The sequence below is a fragment of the Mustela lutreola genome, chromosome 3, assembly GCF_030435805.1.
Source record: "Mustela lutreola isolate mMusLut2 chromosome 3, mMusLut2.pri, whole genome shotgun sequence".
NCBI classification, from domain to species: Eukaryota; Metazoa; Chordata; class Mammalia; order Carnivora; family Mustelidae; genus Mustela; species Mustela lutreola.
In genome coordinates this window covers 19,494,099-19,518,921 of record NC_081292.1, presented here as the reverse complement: position 1 = coordinate 19,518,921, position 24,823 = coordinate 19,494,099, and the positions used below count along the sequence as shown (strand labels likewise).

Genomic DNA, 24,823 nt, shown 5'->3' with positions numbered 1-24,823 from the left:
ACAATACCCACCACTAGACTCATCCAACATCCATTCCGCACACCTTCAAAACACTCCATTTGTTTCTCAGAGTCCACAATCTCTTATGGTTCATCTCCCCCTCCGATTTCCCCCAACTCACTTCTCCTCTCCATCTCTCCATGGCCTCCATGTTATTCCTTATGCTCCACAAGTAAGTGAAACCATATGCTAATTGACTCTCTCTGCTTGACTTATTTCACTCAGCATAATCTCCTCCAGGCCCGTCCATGTTGATACAAAAGTTGGGTATTCATCCTTTCTGATGGAGGCATAATACTCCATTGTGTAGATGACCATATCTTCTTTATCCATTCATCTGTTGAAGGTCATCTTGCCTCTTTCCACAGTTTGGCGACTGTGGCCATTGCTTCTATGAACATTGGGGCCCTTCTTTTCACTACCTCTCTATCTTTGGGGTAAATACCCAGTATGGCAATTGCAGGGTCATAGGGAAGCTCTATTTTTAATTTCTTAAGGAATCTCCACACTGTTTTCCAAAGTGATGGCACAAACTTGCATTCCCGCCAACAGTGTAAGAGGGTTTCCCTTTCTCCACATCATCTCCAATACATGTTGTTTACTGTCTTATTAATTTTGGCCATTTTAACTGGTATAAGGTGGTATCTCAATGTGGCTTTGATTTGAATCTCCCTGATGGCTAATGAGGATGGACAGTTTTCCATGTGTCTGTTAGCCATTTGTATGTCTGTTCATGTCTTCTGCCCATTTTTTGACATTATTAACTGTTTTGTGTGTGTTGAGTTTGAGGAATTCTTTATAGATCTTGGATGTCAGCCCTTTGTCTATAGTGTCATTTTATTATGACATTATATTATAAATCCTGAATTGGATTTTTATCTTATTAGTTATTAATAATTCTCCTTTTTGTTATATCCACTTTTAAGACTAAACTAGCCAAGTGCTGTAGCTATATCATGATATTTTGAGATTTATTATTATTACTATTATTATGTAGGACATACTATTTTCTAATTTCTAGCAGACTTTTTATTTTGATCCATACGTTACTTAGAAATGTATTATTTAATTTTCTGTTTTAAATGTTTTTAGTATTTATATGTTTATTTATTTATTTAGAGAGTGCATGAGCAGGGAGAGAGGTAGAAAGAGAGGGAGAGAGAATCTCAAGCAGAGTCCGCACTGAGTGCAGAGCCTGACGTGGGGTCAATCCCACGACACTGAGATCATGATCTGAACTGAAATCAAGAGTTGGATGCCCAAGTGCCTGAGCCACCCATGTGCCTCAGGATTGTGTTATTTAATTTCTAAACTTATGGAGAGTTTTTAAAAGATACTGATGTGTTTTTGGTGTTGTGCAAATTGCATTGTGGTTAGAATAGTTTTTAAACATTTGTGAAAACTTATTTTATTGTTTAAATTGTGGGCAATGAGGGGGTGCCTTGGTGGCTCAGTGGATTAAAGCCTCTGCCTTCAGCTCAGGTCATGATCTCAGGGTCCTGGGATTGAGCCCCACATCGGGCTCTCTGCTTAGCAGGGAGCCTGCTTCCTCCTCTCTCTCTGCCTGCTTCTCTGCCTACTTGTGATCTCTGTCTGTCAAATAAATAATAAAAAAAATAAAATCTTTAAATTGTGGGCAGTGAGAAAAATTTGAATCTCTTTCTCTAATGTCTGTTTTGTCCATTTCTCTTTATAACCCTAGTAATTTTCCTTTAAATAATGGGCTAGGTACAGGTAAAATAAAAGTTGTATTTTCTCAGGGACTTTTTTTTTTTTTGGCAATGGTTCTCTTTATTTTTAGTAATTCAATATTTGACTGAAAGACAGTTTTGTTTAATATTAATATAGCAATCCTGGCTTAATTTTCTTTAGTAGTGACATAACACAGTGATTCTCTATCCTTTAACTTTTTCCCTACTTGAGTCCTAAGGTTTAAGGTGAGTAATCTTGTGAAGAGTGTTCAGTTAGATTTGTAATATTATCTCTTACAATCTCTGTTTTTTGATTGGTGACTTTAGTCTACTTAGATCTTGAAGTTACTGAAAAGCTTGGATTTGTGACTTATTTTGTGCTATTACTGTACATTCTCCCCTATGTTTTCCCTCCTGTATGTCTTATTTATAAAGTGTTGGTCAATTTTTTTAAATGCATTCCTCTCCCTACCGAACTAAAAGGTTCCTTATGTATTTTTTGTATGGTTATAATTACTATTTTAACATGCATATAAAATCAAAGTCTAAAGCTAATCCGTATGTTTACCATTTCCTAACCAACATAAAGTTTTGTAATACTTTAACTTCAGTTATCCATCTCCTGTATTTCATATAATTCATGGCAGATTCATTAAGTTTAGCTTATTATTTTTTTTTGCCTCATGAAGATATATTTATAATAATTATTATTTTAACAGCCTGGGTTTATCTAGGTTTTCCCATGTTTATGAATTTATTTACTCAGGATTCTGTCTTGTATGTCAGACTTTCTCTAGATGTTCAATTTCTTTTAGGGAGGATCTGTGTTAATAAATTCAATTTTATTCATACCAAAAATGTCTTTCCTTCCCCCCTGATATTGAAAGATTAGCCGGGTACCCAGTTGAGAGCTCTTGTCTCCAGCCATTTGGAAGATGTGTCACTATCTTCTGGCTCCCATTTTTGATGAGCCTGTTGTCAGTTTAAATGTTCATTTTTTGGTAATTTCTCTTTTCTCTCCAGATGCCTTTCAAATTTTCTTTCCTTTTTCTTTGGCATTCTGTTGTTTCACTACAACAGCCTACTTACAGATTTCTTTGTGTTCCCAGAATTAAGAGTTCTTTCACCCGTTCTGGAAAAATCTTAATGTTTAGCTCTTCAAATATTTTTTCCCCCTCAGTTATCTATTCCTTTTTCTCTGTATTTAAATTAGATTTCTCATAAAAACTCTTCTCCAGTGATCAATGTCTCTTCATTTTCATATTTTTACCTCTCTGATTTTTATCAATGACATTTTGGATAATTTCCTTTACCTTTCTATTCGTACATTAATTGTCTCTTTTCCTTTATCAAATCAGCTTTTTAGCCTTTTCAATGAGGCTTTTACATCCTTTTCAGTGAGTAAATCTTTTATTTCTAGAAATTACATTTAGTTCTTTAATAAATTTGCTAGTAATTTTTATGGTATTTTGTTCCATTGTAGTGTTTTTTTTAAATTATTACAATATATCCATTGTATTTATTTTATATTTTGAACCCAATAATTATATTATCTACAGTATTTGGGGACTAACTTCTTTTTTTCTTTTGTCGTACTGATTTTCATTCATGGTGCTTGTTTCCTTGTTTGATGTATCACATTGGTTTGTGAGCTCAGTTGTGGGACTTCTGCACAACTTGGTTTAGGAGTGGGCCTCTCCAGAGAGGTGCCCTTTTGTGGTAATGATTTATATTTATTAATTCTCTTGGGACACTCAGAATTTTTCTATAATCACAAATTCATAGGAGAGATCGTTTTCTTCCACACAGATCTTAGGTCAATATAGAGTCTTTGCTGGAAAGCAGATATTTTTCTATTCCATCATTTCACTGAACATATAACCTTTTGAGGGTGCTGCCTTTACCTGAGAAGTATCAGTTCCAACCTCCCACACTGAAGTCATTCCATGTCTTATTTCTTGGTCCTCGATGACCATTAGAGCTGAACTTCCTGACTTGTAAACTCCCGGTTAATATGAAGTCTATTTCTCCTTGCAATAAATAAACTGTCAGAAGACATTTTGAGACTATGAAAATATTGTTTTTCCTGTTAAAATTTCACCCACTTGTTTTAATATTCATTGATGACTCTTGTCTCAATCAGTTACTACTATACTGTTTAGAAAATGGTGATTTTCTGGACTCCATTGTTTACTCTGCATGTGTTAGCTGGCTTTCTACTGTAAGGGAGATATTTCTCTTCTCCCACATTTGTTTGTCTATTTGTATCAATATGGACTCATGGATCCTTATTTTATGGGATGGATTATAATCCAGTACTATCATTATTTATTTCAATGCTCAAATACAACCAGATTTGTTCAGTGGGAGCTATGTCCAGCTGTCCCCTATGCCTATCATTCTTTAACCTTTTCCTACTTTCTGGCATAAATCTTACATTCCGGAGCCTTTTTCTGTCCTGCTCTGAAATCCATCAGTCCTTCAAGAAGTCCTGGGTCCTTCTCATGGAGTATGGTATTTAGAAACCAAGATGTGGCCACTGGATGTGCCCACTGCCTCTAGATTTTTGTTACTTCTAGGTCCTCTTAGCTGAGGGTACACATGTACCCCCCCCACACACCCCTATTTGTCTATCATCTGTCTCATCATTTTTTTCTTACATCTACCTTAGACCTATCTCACAGAATTAATGCTAGCCTCCCCTGTCCATATTTATCACCCTTTTGCAACACAGTTGGGAAACGTGGCCCCCAATATCTTAAATATATCTGCTTCCATTGTTCAATCATAAAAGTATCTTTAGAATTTCTAATCCATATACATGGTAAAAAGAATAAATCTATTAGAGTTCAATTGTTTGCCTTTAGCATGTATCTATAATGAAATGTCTGTGTCTAAAAGGATCTTGGGTTAATTCTTTTCTTCCCTCTTCATTGTGGTTTTGTCATTCATTTTCAATACAGCTGGGTTAACTTATGAATGTGTAAACATGAATGTGGTTCTGAGAGCAAAACAATTATACAAAAGGGTAACACTTAAAAGAAGTATCACTGTTCTTGTTTCATCTACCTAGCTTTACTCACTCCTTCTAAATGACCAAACTCATTAGTTTCTAATTTATCTTTACTGTTTCTTTAAAAAAAAAAAACAGATTTGTACATATTTTTCTGGAGCATTTTGCATGTCAGTTCTCAGCGAGTTTTGGCTTAGCATTCTTCACCATGCAATGCTTAAAGAATGGCACTCCAGGTGAAATCTATCTTCTATTCATGGATTAGAGTTGGCCCCAGAATTTAGCTATAGCTTGATATTCCTAAATATCCTAATTCTTTTTTTTTTTCCCTGATTCACCTTCCTCCTGCACTTTAAAAAGATCAGTGAAGTGAATTAAATACAGGAAAATGGACAATGAAAAAGTAAGAATCTCTTGGACACATGTTTCGATAACTGTGAACAAACACATGAAGGACCATTTATTCCACCAACGGTGCATTTGCTTTACTCACTAAACACAATTATGGGGCACCTGGGTGGCTCAGTCATTAAGCCTCTGTCTTCAGCTCAGGTCATGATCCCAGGGTCCTGGGATGAAGCCCTGCATCGGGCTCCCTGCTCAACAAGGAGCTCAACAAGGAACCTGCTTCTCCCTCTCCCTCTGCCGCTCCTCCTGCTTATGCTCTCTCTCTGTCAAATAAATAACATCTTTAAAAAAAAATAAACATGATTATGGAGGGGCCTTCCCCTCCATAGAAGGGCTATTTCAAAGTGTTTCTTGCAGTGATCAGGACCTGGGCTAGGGCAAAGACAGTCAGAGGTTTTGTGGAAGAGGAAGTGGCTTCCTGTTTTTGGCAGGGGCTCCTGTGAGGTGTGTGCGGGGCTGGTGAGGATGCTGAGGGCACTGGGGAGGATTGTCTTAAAAAGTAAGTTGTCAGGGCACCTGGATGGCTCAGTGGGTTAAACCACTGCCTTTGGCTCAGGTCATGATCTCAGGGTCCTGGGATCGAGTCCCGGGTCAGGCTCTCTGCTCCGCAGGGAGCCTGCTTCCTTCTCTCTCTCTCTCTGCCTACCTCTCCGTCTACTTGTGATCTCTCTCTGTCAAATAAATAAATAAAATCTTTTTTAAAAAATTAAAAAAAAAATAAGTTCTCAACAGTGGTGACAGTCCAGGCAAGAGTTCGGGCTCCCGGACGATTGGAGAAGAACGTCCCCAGGGCCCGCAGGCAACAAGAAGGCCTTCTCCACCTCAGTCATAACATACCACTCGCCACATCCCCTCTTACAAGTGTGTCAGTCCCATGTTTCACACTGAACTCTGGTGCTCCTTATTGTGTTTACAGTCTACAGTTGTTGGTCCAAGAGTCCACATTGATAGTGGTTGCGATACAATCAGACATATTTCACATAGTTTGGAGTTCTCGTTTACATGGGAAGAGCTAAGATCCTTCACAGAAATTGCTGTGCAGTGAAAGAGTTACTTGCTTTCAATTGACAGTACATGTTTCTTCAATAATCCAAGACAAACTCATAAACATAAGTGGTATTTGCCTTTGAGCATAATACTGGCGTGTCTGCCTTTACGGCTATTTTTCCTTTGTTGTCCAAACATCTTTCTTCAGTTATTCGTGGTGTTTTGCACAAGAATGCAGAACCTGATTGAAAGAGATTATGAAACAGATAGGAAAAGTCATATAGAAGGTTTTCCCCACTTTTTGTGGTTTTTCAATTAAGACCTTTGACCCACTTTGCTTTCTTTCTTTTTTTTTTTTTTAAAAGGTTTTATTTATTTATTTGACAGACAGAGACCACAAGTAGGCAGAGAGGCAGGCAGAGAGAGGTGGGGAAGCAGGCTCCCTGCTAAGCAGAGAGCCCAATGCGGGGCTCAAACCCAGGACCTTAGGATCGTGACCTGAGCCGAAGGCAGAGGCTTTAACCCACTGAGCCACCGAGGCGCCCCCGCTTTGCTTTTTTATAATGATTTTTTTTTAAGTTTTCTACAACGAGAAGATCAGGGGAGGGTCTTTTTCCCATGGGAAAAAAAATGAAATGAGTGCAAGTTATTCTTTTGAGGAGTGGTAAACTATGGCTCACATACAGTCCTGTTTTCTTATATAAACTTTTATTGGAACACCGCTGGGTTCGATCGTTTACGCATTGTCTGCAGTCGCTTTCCCACAAAACCCACGCTGAGCGGTGCAACAGGTATCCTGTGACCTGCAAAGACTAAAACATTTCCTATCCTGCCCTTTTCAGAAAAAGGTTGCTGTTCCTTGCTTTTGAGTGTTATGGAACAGAATCGTTTGATGAACCGAGTGATTTAATTGCTTTTCTGAGAACAGCTGGTATGTGTTGATATTTCCAATAAGGATGGCATAGATGTGCTCCCCAACATAAACCTTCAGTGGATGTAGCTTCTCATACTATCTAGCCCATTTGACTTCTTTTCAAATCTGAGACATGACCGCTCCCAAAATTTGGTTATGAGGTTTAAATCAGTTAACATGTGTCAAGGACCTAGAACTTAGTAAGTGCTACATACATATTGGCTACTGATATCGCAGTGTAGAGTTCACATGAATCACTATAACCATAGATCAATCTTTCATGTTATTGATTTAACAATGAATGCATAGAAGAGGTTTGGCGGTTACCCCCTTGGTGCTGAGTGCTGCGTTGGGCACTGGGAATCCCTGATGCTCCCAGTATGTAGGATCCTACTCTCACTCCACTAACATAGTCTGGCAGGGACTTGGTGCCTGTGGTGTTATTTTTGGAGAAGAGTCGGGTCTTCATTATATATCATCATTGTGGCTGAGCTCAGCCAGGAAACATGATTATTCTGAAGGTGTTATTTTTATTATTATTATTTAATAGATTTGCTTATTTTCTGTTAATTTTATGGTTTCTTGGCTCAGTGTTAAGAGATAATTTAGAAATTTTTACTACCTTTTCCACCAGTTATTCTGGGTCTTAGATCTACCAAGCTCAAGGCTAGGAGTTCAATTCGACAAGAATGGGATTGCTGGCGATCTGAATTTTGGGAAGGCAGAAGTCAGAAGATCAGTGACAACAAAGGAGAATGGGTGGGGCTTGGAGATTAATGCTGGTTAGATCTTGACTCTTAGAGGAGAGAGGGGAGGGATTGGGTTCATTCATAAACTGGACGTTGGAGTTAGGTTGTGAGCTGGAATTCATGCAATAAAGTGTTTAGGTGGGTGCCTCGCCCTTGGACATGCTCGATAGAGGCTCCTCCTCCTCCTTTTCCTTCTTCTTCTGCTTCTCTGTCCCCTTGCTCCTTTTTCTTTTTCTCTTTATTGTTATAATTACTGTTATCTAGACAGCTGATACAGTGTACCAGCAACAGCACCAGGATGGACTAAAATATGCACAGGGAGATTTTGTGGAAGCCTTTCTGTCTATGCCTGTGCCCTGAGTGAGGGATAACATCTTGGGAATTGATAACCATGGGCCTATACTATGTTCACATCAAGCATTCAAATTCACACTTGTCAAATGCTCTGGGATCCTCCTATTCAACAGACTACTATAAAAATTGCTCAGAGTTGGCAAAAGGAAGGTGCCTGGCAGATGCAAACACAAAATCCACCCATTTGAGGCACGACCTATAACTCAATTACTAAAGATGGCCATGGAGAAAGCAATGTCAAGAAAGAGGTTGGAATCCAAACTTTTGAAACACAGAAGTAAACCATGTACCATGAGTAAGAATCAGAAGACACAAAAAGGGTGGTCTCAGGATCCCATGGATTTTAATTATGGAATGGTGACATAAAGACGATTAAATAAACAATATTATTAAAGTCGTAGAAATATTCAAAGCGAGAGAAGGGATTGACAGACTATGACAGACTATGAAAAAGAAAATATGTACATTTGAGAAGGGATCTAATAGAACAGAGGTTGGAAGAACATAAGTAGATAGTTACACCCTGAGTCCTTGTTGAAGAAAATATAGAACGCCAGATTCAAAGATAAGACTTCAAAAGACAAAATCAGAACGAGGAGGAATAGAAGGACTGATTGACACCATTTCTCAATGACAGAGATCTAGCTGTGTGCTCTTGTGTGTTCCTCAGCTTTTTGGTATATTAAACAAAACCCTGTTTTTAGGGGCATCTGGGTGGCTCCATCAGTGAAGCGTCTGACTCTTGATTTCAGTTCAGGTCATGATCTCAGGGTTGTCGGATCGAGTCCCCTGTCGGGCTCTGCACTGGGTGTGGAGCCTGCTTACGATTCTCTCTCCTTCTCTGCCCCTCTTCCATGAAAAAACCCTACTGTTTTTAAAAAATGATGTTAAGTAATTTTATTTATTAATTTAGTGAGGAAAAAGTTGAGAAGTTCAGCAAGTTCAGCTTGCTTAATAAACTGCTGATGTGTCTTACGAAGAAACAAATTTATTAATTTTAAAAAAAGGTTGAGAAATCGTCATCTGTTACAACTGTGTTAACAGAGAAGCTGTGATATAATTACAGCCCTCTGCCCCTCACTTCTTCCCTCCAAGCATTCCAGAACATTTCACAGAAGCACAGAGCGAGCAAAGAATGCTCTATCAGGTATAAGGTCTGAGACACATCATAGGTCCCTGAGTCTGTGCAAACATGCTCAAAGAAGACTTCAGAAGATGATATGAATTGCTTTCCGGCCTAAGGTTTAAGAGAATAAATAAAAACATTTTTCTCAGAATACTTTTTCCTTCCCATATTGAATTTCTCTTTTCACCCTTATTTTCCTCATTACTTTGTGAGATCACTGTGGCTTAGAATACAACACCCAGGCTTTGCGGTGAAACATCTCTTGGAGTGAAATCTTGCCTCACTTGCTACCTAGCCATCCAACCTTAGGCATACGGGGGTCCCCCCTTTATCTGCGGGGATGCGTTCCAAGACCCCCAGTGGGCGTTTGCAACCACGTATGGGACTGAACGTTCTAGATACAATCCTTTTCCCTACTTGTGCAGACTTATGATAAAGCTTAATTTGTAAATTGGGCACAGTGAGAGATTAACAACAAGAACTACTAATAAAATAGAGTCATTCTAACATTACTCTGTGATAAAAGTTCTGTCAATGTGGTCTCTCTTTCCCTCTCAAAATTACCTTACAGTCTTATACCCGCCTTCCTCTCCTTGTGACGGTGTGAAAGATAAAATGCTGGCGTGAGGGGAATGACCTAGGCACTGTGTTGAAGGGTTAGGCTCCGTTTGACCTTCTGATGATACCTCAGAGGGAGAATCATCTGCTTCTAGACCATGATGACCGCAGGATAAGGGAGGACCATGGGTAAGGGAGGACTACCGACCTCTCAGAGCAAAAGCAGAGTAACTAAAGTCAGGGATGTGAGGATGAGCCTCTGGCACAGGGATGACAGGCCCTGGGACATCTCAGGCACCCAAGGACTGTCAGTCTCCAACCCATTTTCCATTTCCTATTTCCTTAATGTCTTCATTTTGAAGAGAAAATAACATACAGAATGCAACAGAGTGCCTCACATTATCAACTGCTCTTTGTTGAATATTGGGATGCAGCTTGTTTTAGACCCAAAGAGAGAGGGTCACAATCCTGTGGAGAAGATTCAGGAAGACTGTGTAAACGGAAAGAGTGTTTTTATCATAAAAAAGCAGAAAGCTGATTTCTGGGGGCTTTTTCCTTGATGTGAAGCATTACAGTTGATATGTTCAGGAATTCAGAGCGACAAGAGGCAGGATCAGTGAATCAGAAAATAATCATTGACACCTGCAGAGTACGTTATACCTGTGTATGTAAAATGACAAGATTTCCTGAGGGCGAGGAGATGAGATTCTCCTCGCAATAGACTTCTAGCTCCTTTAGTCCGCCTGTCCCCCACGCTTGCTAAGACATTTTAAAAGGATTTTCAGACCTTGTCTGAGGGCCTCCAGCAAATTTTATCATTCTTGCCTGTGACTTCTCTGGTAGGAAGAGAACATAGTTCTTCCTTAAATAAGTTTTCAAATGTCCTCATTTTTTTAAAAGATTTTATTTATTTGTTTGAGATAGAGAGTGGTGAATGAGATGAGCGAGAGAGGGTGCGCACAGCAGGGGGCAGGGGGCAGAGGCAGAGGGAGAAGCAGGTTCCTCGCTGAGCAGGGAGTCCAATGTGGGGCTCCATCCTAGGACTCTGAGATCATGACCTGAGCCGAAGGCAGACGCTTAACTGACTGAGCCACCCAGGTGCCCCTCAAGTCCCTCATTTTTAAAAGAACTTGTAATGTATGGGTTTTTCTTCTTTAAATCAGATATCTTAGAGCTATGAGTCCTGCTATAGACTTTGGTAGAGTCTGTCCGCTGTAGGAATGCTTGGGTTTGTCTGACTGATACCTTCCTTCTTATCTAAGAATTTTGTATTAAACCTCTTGTGTCTACACCTGCAGGCCTGACTGTTGCTGTCAGATTGAGTAGGGATCTCAGCCTTAGAAATCACAAAATGTCAGAATCTGTTTGTTATGGATGAATTGGAATTACAGAGATGATTGAGTGGTTGCATTTTTCAGAAAATCCCCTAAGAACCAACATGAACACACGCCCAAGTCATGTAGTACTATATGCAGACGTGAAAATAAATGTGCATGTAGTACCCGGGCTTGTGACGTTGAGCAAGTTTTGTTCTTAAATAAAGATGTTCGGGTGAAACAGCCTCTCTTGAGTCTGTATTATCTTAGAAAAATCAGGAAATAACCAGATAATTGTACAAATAAATGTTAAAGCAAACTCTATATAAAAGTATTTTTAAAGGACCATATATTTTCCAAGGAAGTAAAGTCTATTTTAGGTGTTTTGCATAGGGGTAAGGAAAGGTTAGAAAGGATAGAAATGGTGGAGACAGAAGGGGAGATAAAGATTGAGTCAGAAGTCTGAGAGATGGGACCATTTGGGGGAGAAAGGAGGGCAGTTTTATTGGCATGAAGTGTGAACTCAGTAGGGACAGATCGAGTGGACTTATATTATGGAAAGCTTTGAGAAGCACCATGTATAGCTTAGGTTAAGTTATCTTAAAATGTAGAATTGCCAGGTGCTTGGAGAGCCACGGAGTTCCACCAGTTGCGAGGGTGGTTGAGAAGCCTCTGTCATGCCCATGATGGTTAACCTCCATCTGCTCATTGACAAAGATCTCACGGTTTCCCTGTGATCTAGGGAAATCTTGACTATTCGTTCTTTCTCAAATTGAGGTGAAATCTGTTTCCTTGTGGACATACAGAACACTGCTAACCCATCTTCTGTATGACAGTCCTTTAAACATTTGAAGACAGCTTATTGTCTTCTCTTGGTCCTTTATAGCCTTTGAGCAGAGAAAAAATGTAATGAAAGTGATGTTTATGGGACTGTCAGTTACTGCTGGGCTCTGAGGGAGCCCTGTGCAGGGCTCCGAGAGACTGCTGAGATGTTCTTTTGGTTAGAAGGCAAGAGAATATGATTTTGATTTCATGCTCTTTGTATTTTATTTATTTTTTTTTAAAGATTTTATTCAACAGAGGGAGGATAAGCAGGGGAAGCAACAGGCAGAGGGAGAGGGAGAAGCAGGTTCACTGCTGAGCAGGGAACCCAACGTAGGGCTCGATCCCAGGTCCTGGGATCATGACCTGAGCTGAAGGCAGATGCCCAACTGATTGAGCCGCCCAGGCAACCTCATCCTCTTTTTAATGGCTCCTTCTCTCCCTCCTTCCCCCTTTCCTCTCTTCCTCCCCCTTCCCTTCCTCATTCCTTCCTTATTCCTCTCTTCCTTCCTTGCAAATACTTCTTTGAAGGGAGCTGCTTAGGACAATAGCAAAGTGGTTCAGGCTTTGACGTCAGTCTTGGATTTGAACTTCAGCTTTTCCACCTGCTCAGTGTGTGATGATGGGCAAGTTACTGAACCTTTCTAAGTTTCTAACCTCTCTTTTTCAGTGGAGCGAGAAAAACACCTACCTTGTAGCATGAATATGGGGCTGGAATGGAAAAGATACATGCAAAGCTTCTGGTGAAAGCAGTCACTATGTGGCAGGTCTTTTTATTACTGTAAAAAAAAAGAAGCAATGACAACTATTTGCTGCAGTCAATAAATAAATAACTACATGTATATGTAACTATGTAACTATGATAATTAGATATCTATGTCAATATCTATCCATATCTATACCTATCTCTCTCTGTGTCTATGTGTATGTAGATACCGATATAAAGAGATTAATTATAAGGAATAGGCTCACATGATTTTGGAGGCTAAAAAGTCCCAAGGTCTGCAGTCAGCAATCTGGAGGCACAGGAGAGCTGATGGTGGAAGTTTTAGTCTGAAAACTGGCGGGCTCGAGGTCCAAGAACAGGCAATGTTTCAGATGGGGCCGCTGTTGCAGCTCATGGCAGTTAGGCAGGTGCAGGTCCCTTTTCCTCAGTCTTTTGCTCTGCTCGGGTTTTCAGTCAATTGGATGAGGAAAGGATTTAGTCTGTAGATGCAAATGCTAATGTCATCCTGAAACAGCCCCCACCAACACACCGAGAATGATGTTCAACCAAAAGTCCAGGCCCCCTGTGGACCAATCAAGTTGATACATAAAATTAACCATTCTATTATAAAGTAAGAAGTCCTGCAAAATAAATAAATAAATAAATAAATAAATAAATAAATACAGAATGGGGAGGGGGGTCGCATTATGTGAGGACATTTTCTGTGATGGTGGTGCATGGTCTGATGAAAAAGTCACGTTGGGGGCGCCTGGGTGGCGCAGTGGTTAAGCGTCTGCCTTCAACTCAGGTCATGATCTCAGGGTCATTGGATCGAGCCCCGAGTCGGGCTCTCTGCTCAGCAGGGAGCCTGCTTCTCCCTCTCCCACTTTTCCTGCTTGTGTTCCTTCTTGTCTGTCTCTCTCTGTCAAATAAATAAATAAAATCTTAAAGAAAAAAAAAAAAAAAAAGAAAAGAAAAAGTCACGTTGGACCAAACCTTTCGAAGACCCGGCATCCAGCCCTGACTATGGTGTAAACACTGATTCATTCATTCTCTTGTCTCTCTGAACCTCATTTTCTTTTTTTTAAGAAATGAGGCAATAATGACACCCCGAACATTGAAAGAACCAGAATGTACCAATGTATTGAAAAACCCTATTTAGAACCATTGATAAAATAGTGTCAACTCTAAAAAAAAAATTGTCAGGGATGTAGCCGAAGCCAGTCTTGGAAGTGAGCTTTTCTTTTGGTTTGGAAATCTGCACTTAACCTCATGAGAGGCTTAAGTGAAAAATTGTTCTGTGACCACAGTTTTCCTTCAGATGTCTTGTGTAATTAATGGCCTAGCTAGGTATTTTGCTAGTGGCATAGAAAAAATGATTTGAAGCCACTAAATGAATCCAACCAGTTGTGGTGAAAATCGTCGTGAGATTTTCTGAGGGCATACTGAGATAATGTGAGTAAATATAGTACATGCTTTCCTTTCTTCCAGCTTTGCCTCATGCATTTGAAAAATAGCAAGGAAGACAGGCAAGTCTGATACAATGTCTCCAATCCTTAAATATCTGTAATCCACTTTCCCTGTGTAGTAGTGAGCCACGGTGGGGGGAGAGACTATATTTAACTGCGCCGTCATGGTTTATTTTTCTAATGCTTTGCTGGAGGATAAATTATGTGAAAAGAGGAATTCCTTTTTAACAACACAGTTCAATGTACTTCATTGATGTGCTTCGTGGCAAAAATTGGGCCAGACAAAGGAAATAAAAAAGATGCAAATTTCTCTTCTCTTACTGATTTCAGTCAAATCAGGGAGATAAAAATGGGAAAAAACTATCATAATAGTCTAGTGTTATGAATACAGCAAACCATGTCCAGAGGCAGTAGTTAGTCCCTAACTACTGCCTCTGGTCACATGGTGGATAATGAGTCCTATCTGAGGACTATTGGAAAAGCTGTATGCAGTCATGAAGTCTGACCTGGGTTTTGAAGGATGCGTAGGAGTTTGCCTAACAGGAAAAGTCTGCTTTTGTTAATTCTCTCTTTTCTTTTTCCATTAACTATGTTGGCAAACACTTTTACCCATGAACATGGTGTGAATATTCCTATAGAAACCAAATTAGGTTGTTAATTTGAATGCTATTAGAATAAAAGGAATAATATGGTTTAAAAGGAAGACTTTTGATTTGGTAATTTCATGTCATTCTCACCAAAGTATCACTCCCTCCACCCATACACAATTACTCTTTATATCATTATGTTTATTTTTATAAAGCACTTTAAAAAATCTGAACTTACATGGTTTTGCTAGACTGTGTTTCCTCTTACTAAGAATTTAAGCAGCAGGGAGGCAAGAACTTTGCTGTGTTCCTGAGTGCCCAGAACAGTGCTTGGTATACAGAAAATATTAAATACAAATTTATAAATAAGTAAATGTTATCCAGAAAATTAGTCTCATAATATCAAATTAATAAATAAGTTTAGAGTAGACTGATTTATACTGATTGAGGAGGTTTGTTTTTGTTTTTGTTTGTTTTTTGGTGACCCACTGAAAAGCTTTTATTAAGAACCCCGGGGCAGGGGTGGTTAGGAAGGGTTCAGTTCTACTGCTTGGTTCTGGAGGAACTGGCCTGGAGCAAAGCCTCTGTGGACAGGTAGGGGTACTTGAATTAACTTGTGTTTTCAACACAAAATTCTCTCAGGATGTCAATAGCACAGTAAAATTGGTATAAAATTGCTGTTAAAGAGATTCTTTTTGCATTGGCTATTTAAGTACTAAGTGTATTATATTGGGAAGGGGGAAAGTTTTAGACAGACAATTAAATGCTTGCAAATAAAACATACTAGCTGTGGTGGTCACAGCAGGGGCCAGTTCTGTGGGGATGCCCCTTCACACTGGAGACTCTTTCCTCTGCTTTCTAAATTCGTATGATGTAGAGGGCCTTACAGACGTCTGTGGAGCCCACTGGCCTTGTGGGTGACTCGGTCAGTTAAGCCTCTGATTCTTGATCTCAGCTTGGGATGTGATCTCAGGTCCTGAGAGGGAGCTCCACACTCAGCAGAGGGTCGGCTTCAAATCCCCCTCCCTCTGCCTCTTCCCCAACATGTGCTGTCTCTCTTCAACATAAATAAATGAAATCAATCTCTCTCTCTTTTTAAGAAGTCTATACAGCCTTTTGGCTGAAAGCTTAGATTTTATTTTTTTAAGATTTTTATTTTTTTATTTTTGAGAGAGAGAGAACATGGAGTGGAAGGGCAGAAGGAGAGAGAGAGAGATTTTTTTAAAAAATATTTTATTTATTTATTTTGGGGTGGGGGGAGTGAGAATGAGCTGGGGGATGGTCAGAGAGAGAGAGGGAGAAGCAGACTCCCTGCCGACCAGGGAACCTGAGGTTGGGCTCAATCCCAGGACCCTGAGATCATGACCTGAGCCAAAGGCAGATGCTTAACTGACTGAGACACCCAGGCGCCCAAAGGGAGGGAGGATCTCAAGCAGACTCCCCGCTGAGCACAGAGCCCAATGTGGGGCTCCATCTCCAGAGACCAGGAGATCATGACCAGAGCTGAAATCAAGAGTCTGTCTTTTAATGGCTGAGCTACCTAGGCACCCCTAAAAGCTTAGATTTTAAAGATACGATGCTGGGGCTCAAACCCCAGCCTTGACATTTCTTCAGTGTATGACCTCTTAGGCAAATCACTCAATCTATGTACAGCATACTTTTTGGCTGGAAGTGGGACCAATAAAAATAGTACCTGTGTCCTAGAGCTCTTGTGGGATCTGAAACATACATGAGCATGGAGGGCTTAACACTGAATGCCATGATGGATGTAACTTTCAGATAGGGCATCATTGGTTTCCGGGAGCTGCTCCTTCTGATGCCATCTGTGACCTCAGTGTTAGGCTAGTGACCTAACCGACAGGTGGGTGCTTTCCTTTGCTTGCCATCAGCTGCTGAGCTTTTCCTTTTTTTTTTTTTTTTTTCCTTACACTCCCTGCATTTTCAGAATTGCATTTTAGATAAGTCCATAGTTAAGCAAAGAGCTGAATTAAAAAACCATTCAAGAAATCATTTTCTCTGCTCCTTGGCTTTAACGTTAAATACAATACGGAGGGCTAGAAAGATTTATTTTCTTACCGTAATTAATTACAGAATACTGTTTTAACAATGAAAGGATATGTACATCCCATTTATTTATCTATTTATTTATTTGTATTTTACCACTATTTATTTATTTGTTTTTATTTTATCAATAAACTGTTTATCATTTGATTTTAAGAACTCACAGTCATATTTGACCGCTAGGCTGATTTGCAGCTTGATAACTAGCAAAACTGTGGAATTTCTTGTTTTTTTGTGGGGGGTCTTTTATTTAAATTCAATTTGATTAACATATACTGTATTATTAGTTTCAGAGGTAGAATTTAGTGATTCATCAGTGACGTATAACGCCCAGTGCTCATTCCATCAAGTACCCACCTTCATGGCCATCACCCAGTTACCCCCATCACTCCCCCACCTCCCCTCCAGCAACCCTCAGCTTGTTCCCTGTAGTTAACAGTCTCTTATGGTTTATCTCCTTCTCTGTTTTCATCTTGTTTAATTTTTCCTTTCCTTCCTCTGTGTTCATCTGTTCTGTTTCTTAAATTCCACGTATGAGTGAAATTATATGATGTTTGTTTTTCTCCACCTAACTTGTTTTTGCTTATCATAATACTCCCCAGTTCCATCCACACCATCTCAAATGGCAAGATTTCTTTTTTTTTATGGCTGAGTAGTATTCCATTGTATACATAGACCACGTCTTCTTTGTCCATTCATCTCTGGTTGGACATCTGGGCTCTTCCCATAGCTTGGTTAATGTGGACATGTACTTATCCCTTTTTAATGCATTTAAAGGGCACCTGGGTGGCTCAGTGGGTTAAGCCGCTGCCTTCGGCTCAGGTCATGATCTCAGGGTCCTGGGATCGAGTCCTGCATCGGGCTCTCTGCTCAGCAGGGAGCCTGCTTCCTCCTCTCTCTCGGCCTGCCTCTCTGCCTGCTTGTGATCTCTGTCTGTCAAATAAATAAATAAAATCTAAAAAAAAAAATGCATTTAAAAAATATATTTGGCTACAGAATTTTACATGACATTTATCTGGGCTCCCAGATGTATCTGGTTTTCTACCACTTGATTCTTTAACACATTTTAAGATTAAACATTAGGTTTCTTTGCTTTTTTGTTTTGTTTTGTTGTTGTTGTTGTTGTTTTTCTGAGTGGTCCCTCTCTGCAGACACAGGGTAACTATTTTCTAGTAGAAGGAGGTATCACTTGTCATCAGTGCTGTATCTGGGCTCTCACTTTCAATAAGATTTGAATATACTCCAAAATTATTATTTTTTAGAAGATATTTTTTATTTATTTGAGAGAGAGACAGAGATAGCAACAGAGGACAGGAGCCGAGGAGGATAGGGAGAATCAGGCTCCCCACTGAGCAAAGAGTCCAATGTGGGACTCGATCTCAGGACCCTGAGATCATGACCTGAGCCGAAGGCAGACTCTTAACTGATTGAGCTACCCAGATACCCAGAAGACACTCAAAATTGATGAAAATTGAATATATATTTTAAAAGATTCACTAGAGCAGCTGGAGTCATGTTTGAGATGTGTGATTATTGAACTTGAACATGGGAACTTTAAAACTGCCTCTTGTCCCAGGTGTTTGAACATTGGTCTGCCTTGGGCACAAACACACTTGGCAGGATATACCCAGCACAAACCATACACACAGTTTGTTCCGCCTAAGCTGAATCTTAGTGGGGCTGGACATGCTGCATTTGTGCCTGCTACAGTGGGAAATAGCCTTGAGCATCCCTGAGTTTGTGTAGACCTTAGAGCTAATGATCAGAGTTTAGGGCATTAAAAAAAAAAAAATGCTGTTTCCACAGTTCCCAAGTGTGTGTGCACTAATCTTGAAGAGAAATCAAGCTTTGAAATGCAAAACCGATGATATATTTTGACTTCCGAAATCCAACAATATCTTAAAAACTGCATCTTTCTGCTGATATAACAGATACTGGGCTTTAGTTAGAAGACAGGGCACACAGAGGCCTTAATTTCAAATGAAGTATGTGGGGAATGGTACCGTGTTTTAAGGTTTGTTGTTAAAGTTGTATGATGTAAACACTGAAATTATTTTTCTAGTCAATATTTTCTGCATTCCAAGTAGGATTATTTTTGATTAGTTATCTAATTTGTTATTTTTTAATTTTTTTAAAATTTATTTGTTATTTATTTTTGGCATAACAGTATTCATTATTTTTTCACCACACCCAGTGCTCCATGCAATCCGTGCCCTCTATAATACCCACCACCTGGTACCCCAACTCCCACCCCCCCCCGTCATTTTTAATAGCATAATGATCACTCAAACCCCTCTGTTTCCCAGAAAAGCTAAGACTTTGCCCACAACCCACATATCACCAGAAGGTTTTACTGCCACGCCAATTCCTTGGTTCTTCTCACCCAAGACAACCATGGTCTTGGACTCTATCTTCATCACCCAACTCCCCCTTCTAGATCTATAATGCCCATATATATTTCTAAAAAAGGGAGTACTTTTATATTAATTATTTTACTTTTATAAAAAGATATCGTACTACTAATAATTTTCTGGGATTCCTATTTCCCCCCACCAAATATCGCTACCTACCAAAGAGTGGTGTGTTGCCAAGAGTCATCCCAATTGCTGCATTTTGGTGGAACTCATTTGTTTTTGCTCTCACATAAAATATCAGTTTTCATAGTCCTCTTCAAAATAAGCATGGAGAAATGGTTCCTTTTCTAAGACCTTATCTACGATGCACTCAAACAATTTATTAAACAGTGAAACAGTATCTCCCCAATAGTTTTGGAAAAGAAAGAAAAGGACTCTCCATTTGCAGTAAGTTTCCCCCCATAAACACTGAGAGAAATAGATTCTTAAAGTTTCAAAAGACTTCAATTTTCCCTGATTATTTCCAAAAACCAAATTAATTTTTATCCCGTGACTTCTTGCAATCATTCTGTTTTAGAATACGTCAGTGTAGTGGCTTTGTATTTTATTATTAAAGAAGGGAGATTTGGTGCCCAAAAATGTAATATGTAAACTTTGGATTCATTGAACAGTACTCTTTAGCTCCCATAATGAGTATCTGATTATTTCATTGGCAAGTACATTTTTTTTCCTTCTGGTAAAAGGATCTAAGTATTCCATGCATATTTATGTCTGAGGGAGGAAAAAAAAAAAAAAAAAAACACAAGCTTTTTTTAGAGTAATGTGGCCTGGTAGGTTCAGGGGCATCTATTGAATTTCCTACTCCAACCATAGTAGGTTGATTATTTTTCTCCTGGGGGAAAAATTGATTCAATTTATTCATAAACACTTCCATGTTTTGGTCCCATTATAATAACAACATTGCATTTCAAATATTGTTTTATTATCATTTTAATGTTAGGAAACAAATGAGATAGGAATTAGTTGGTCAGTTTCAAGAAGTGGACATGGACCCAAAGAAACACACACAGTCTTCATGATCAGTAGTCCGAATATGAACACTGAGCAGAGTTCAGTAGCCCGTTTGGAAGCACAAACTAGAGTATAAACACTTTCACCAAAGGTACTAACAATACTGCAGAATTCTAAAGGTTCTGAAATACATTAAGAATATTTTAGTTTCTTGGCTCTGGGTGACACCGAGTCAAGCCCAGATCTACCCTTCATCAGATAGCTTCTTCTTTTGTTGCCAAGATCACTCCAGCTAAGACTTTCTCTAAGGGTAAAGCTTAGGGTAGTACCACGCTGGCTTCTGGGCCTCTTTTTCTAGCACCTTATTCTACAGCCTAATTGGGCCATTTCAAGAATCAATTACTAAATGATTTTTAGGGACAAAGTCTTATTGTCATAGAGAGATACAGTATGCAAAAGAATTTGAATATGGGGAAACCCTTTCCTAATTTTCTTCTTCCACAAACCCTTCCTACTTTAGCCAAGGTCTGTGTACCTTTCTTTTCTTTAATTTTTACTCACTTTCAATTAGCCACCCTAGGGTACATCATTAGTTTGGAGATGGAGTTCAGTAGTTCATCAGTTGCATGTAACACCCAGTGCTCATCCCATCACGCTGGGTACCTTTCCTAGATTAAATGCATGGCTGTGACTTTTCCTTGGATTCAGGAAGCCCCTATTTCTGTTCTATCGCTTCCACCAGGGTAACTTATTAGAACAGGAGAGCTGCCTCTCTGCCTTCTGGCCATCGTCCCACCTCTGCTGACTCCCTCACACTGGTTGCTAAGACCTTTCCTGGAAAGAATCTACAGGCCAAAGCCCAGAGCTGGATGATTTTTCGCAGACACTACTCTCTAAAACACACAGAAGGCTTGAGTTGCCAGAACGGTGTGAACCTGCCAGTGTTTTGCTAACTATTTCCAGAACACTCCCTCTGCTGCCAGCTGTTACCACATTTTTTTTTTTTTCCCTAGGAAGAATGAATTTAAGGGAAACATTGTAAAAACACCGTTGCTTTAATAGGGACTTTCTTGTATTATTAGCACGAAGTTATCAGAAAGATATAAAATAGAATCACTTTTTTTTTTTTAAGTGCCAGCAGTGATACAGGTATTTTTCTGGGTTGTGTTTTGCAGAAGTGAAGTTTTTCTGTGAAACTCCAGCAATTGCTGATATTGTGATCCTGGTTGATGGTTCGTGGAGTATTGGCAGATTCAACTTCAGACTGGTTCGACTTTTCCTGGAAAACCTGGTGACAGCCTTCAACGTGGGCTCAGAGAAGACACGAATTGGTACATGTTCTGTTACTAGCCCAAGTCAGCTGTCAATGTAGATAAGCTTCATAAGAGATTTCAAAAAACTTTAGAGAGCAGCTTCTAGAATTACAGGGTTGGAGCTATGGTGATATTCCTAAGAGCACAAGTTTGGATCAATAAATATCTGTTCCTGCTAATTTACGCTGAATAATGCTGTCATTTGGCTAATTATTGAACACATTTTAATTTTCAAAAATGTCAAAATCTTCTCTGCCTCGTAATAATAATAACTTTTTTTTTTTTTTTAAGATTTTATTTATTTATTTGACAGAGAGAGATCACAAGTAGGCAGAGAGGCAGGCAGAGAGAGAGAAAGGGAAGCAGGCTCCCCGCTGAGCAGAGAGCCCGATGCGGGACTTGATCCCAGGACCCTGAGATCATGACCTGAGCCGAAGGCAGTGGCTTAACCCACTGAGCTACCCAGGCGCCCCAATAATAATAACTTTTAAAGTTGCAACTGGTTTAAGGATTTTTTCAGGTAGAAGTTTTCTTTTTATTTAAAAGAAACAATGGAATCCAGTGGAATTTTGAACTAAGAAAATTGGAAATTGGAAGTAGCTTTATAGTACAAATAATCTTTGCCAAGTTAGTGCTAGCTAAGATCAAAAAAAGTTATAAATCTATGGCTTTATCATATAGAGTCTCATAGTTTCACTTTTATATAGCCACTAATCAAAATCATTCCTTTGAGGATAAAAATGAACCAGTAAATCTAGATCTTTTATCTACAAATATAATCAGATTTGTTTTTTAAGTACTAAGTACCTAATTAGGTGCTCACTTCTAAATGGCTAGAAAATATGTACATTCCTCCTGCCCCAAGATATGTCCAAACTAATTCCTGAAATTGATGCCAAGAATTCTTTTTGAAAATATATAGTGAAGCAGAGAAAGAATTGTTATAAAGATCAAGCCCTTTATTATTCTGGTTTCACAAATAATAATTCACTAGATCTTTGAGTAATCCCTCATTTCTGGGTGGGCTGTCTCATCTTTTTTACCAGGTCTTGCACAGTATAGCGGCGACCCCAGAATAGAATGGCACTTGAATGCCTTTAGCACAAAAGATGAGGTCATCGAAGCGGTCCGAAATCTACCCTATAAAGGAGGAAATACACTAACAGGTATGTTTCATTCAGTTCGTGTTTTTAGCAACTTATCTTCCCCAAAGATTCATTTCATTTCTTCATTCTGCCACTTTGTAAGACTTGGCATAGTATTTTAAAACTCAACTAAAATCTGGAATTCCTAGGTGACTCTTTTCTGAAACTCAGCCTTAAGAATTAAGACCCAGACACGCCATTCCTTTTGCTACATGAATGTCCCCCAGAAGGGCTTGGCTAGGCCAGGAGGAGATGGAGCGAAGCTGAGGCTGAGAGTGTTTGGGGACTGTCTTAGCTGTGGCGGTCTTAGCTTCTGCCAGTTCATTTTCCTCTTTTTACCTGCTTTCTCCTCTAGCCACCCCCTCACTTATTTTTTTAACTAATTATTTAATTTTTAAAAAAGATTTTATTTATTTACTTTGGGGAGAGAGAGAGAGAGCATGCACGCAAGCTCGAGGGGAGGAAGGGGCAGAGAGAGAGGGAGAGGAGGGATTTTTTTTTTTAAGATTTCATTTATTTATTTGACAGGGAGATCACAAGTAGGCAGAGAGGCAGGCAGAGAGAGAGAGGGAAGGAGGCTCCCTGCTGAGCAGAGAGCCTGATGCGGGGCTCGATCCCAGGACGCTGGGATCATGACCTAAGCCAAAGACAGAGGCTTTAAGCCACTGAGCCACCCAGGTGCCCCAAGAGAAGGGATCTTAAACAGGCTTTTTACTTAGCATGGAGCCTGATGTGGGGCATGATCCTGCGACCCTGAGATCATGACCTGAGCCGAAATTAAGAGTTGGACAGTGAACCAATGAGCCACCCAGGTGCCCCTAGCCACCCCATCATTTAAGTGAAAACAAATTTCTACTTCTTTATTTTCAAGGAAAGTATTTTCTTTGCCCTTATTCTGCAATCAGTAGTTATCATAAAAATATTTATGGATCCTTGGATCACCGTATTTTTGGCAAACAAAGACTGTAAGAATATTTAGATTACAATTTTTCCAGCCACAATGGGTTGTCATAGGATTTAACCTTAGTACCTGATCTTTTCTTCTGTAGGTATACAAGGCAGCTGCTCATTTTAAACAGTAACAACACTATCATTGATTTTTAACAAAACCATGGGAATCTTGATAATTGCTTTGCCAGTTTGAGGCATAATCTTTTTGTTAATACAACAAAAAAAAAACTTCATTAAACGCAAATCTTAGAACAATATTGCAGCCTTCTTTTTTTTTTTTTCCTGGATGAAAAGTGCCATGATCAAAAGGAAGGAATTTGGTGATCATTTTGAATCTGCTTCCACTATCCCTAAAAAAAGAGAGAGAATTTTTGGTTCTTTAGGCCATTGTAAACAAATTTTTGGTAATATTTGGGGTTGTTGCTTCTGTGTAGGTATTCCTGCTTCATCCTAAATTATTAAGGTTTACATTTTCTTGTACACAGATCTGTCAACATCATTTGGCCAGGAACTTAATGTTCTTTATAAATGCTCGTTTCTGAAATGATGGACTGTTCAGTTTTTCATATTATCTCTATTCTGATGGATTTTTGAGCTTTCATCAGATCTGTCAAGAAAAAGGTCATTTCAAAAACTAAAGATGAAAATTCATAACTAATAAACTTTTAGCTCAATAAGTCACTCATGTTGTGATTACATTTTTTAGAACTGGAAGGCTTTTTATTAGAGGTGATTAGTTTGTGTTCATTTTTTTCTTATTTTCTCCCAGGTCTTGCTTTGAGCTACATTTTTGAAAATAGCTTTAAACCAGAAGCAGGATCAAGGACCGGAGTGTCCAAAATCGGCATTTTGATCACAGATGGAAAGTCCCAAGATGATATTATCCCACCATCTAGAAACCTCCGTGAATCTGGTGTCGAACTCTTTGCCATAGGTATGTGCTATTCATGGTCCTACTTCAGTTACGGGCACAGACACCCAACCAGTTAAAAGAATATGTAATGCTGAGTGCACTTCATTGAAATTCAGGGGACCTGGACAGTTTCTAGTCCTGACTCTAGTCGTAGCCAGTCCTTTGATCTGAGCCCAGCTTCATTACATGTAAGATGGAGGCTATGGTAACTTTCACGTACCTTACACCTACCTCTATGTTATACGTGCCCTATAGCATGAGGATCTCTGGGTGAGACCCCATTACCCCATTCATCAATTGTTGTGAAAAGCAGAAAGTAGCATGCAAAGGTTAGGTACATGTTTTTTATCTTTCAATTAGTGAGGACTTCTTCTCT

The 24,823-nt window shown here is 39.3% G+C and overlaps 1 protein-coding gene across 2 annotated transcripts in view; it reads left to right on the top strand.

Moving 5' to 3' along the window:
• The window catches only part of COL14A1 (collagen type XIV alpha 1 chain), a 219,022-nt gene that overhangs the window by 42,303 nt on the left and 151,896 nt on the right, over window positions 1-24,823 (top strand). For both annotated transcript variants that reach the window (XM_059165716.1, XM_059165717.1), the window contains exons 6-8: window positions 21,301-21,456; window positions 22,485-22,604; window positions 24,304-24,468. In XM_059165716.1, the coding sequence (XP_059021699.1) occupies window positions 21,301-21,456; window positions 22,485-22,604; window positions 24,304-24,468 (441 nt within the window). The remainder of the gene's footprint in view (window positions 1-21,300; window positions 21,457-22,484; window positions 22,605-24,303; window positions 24,469-24,823) is intronic.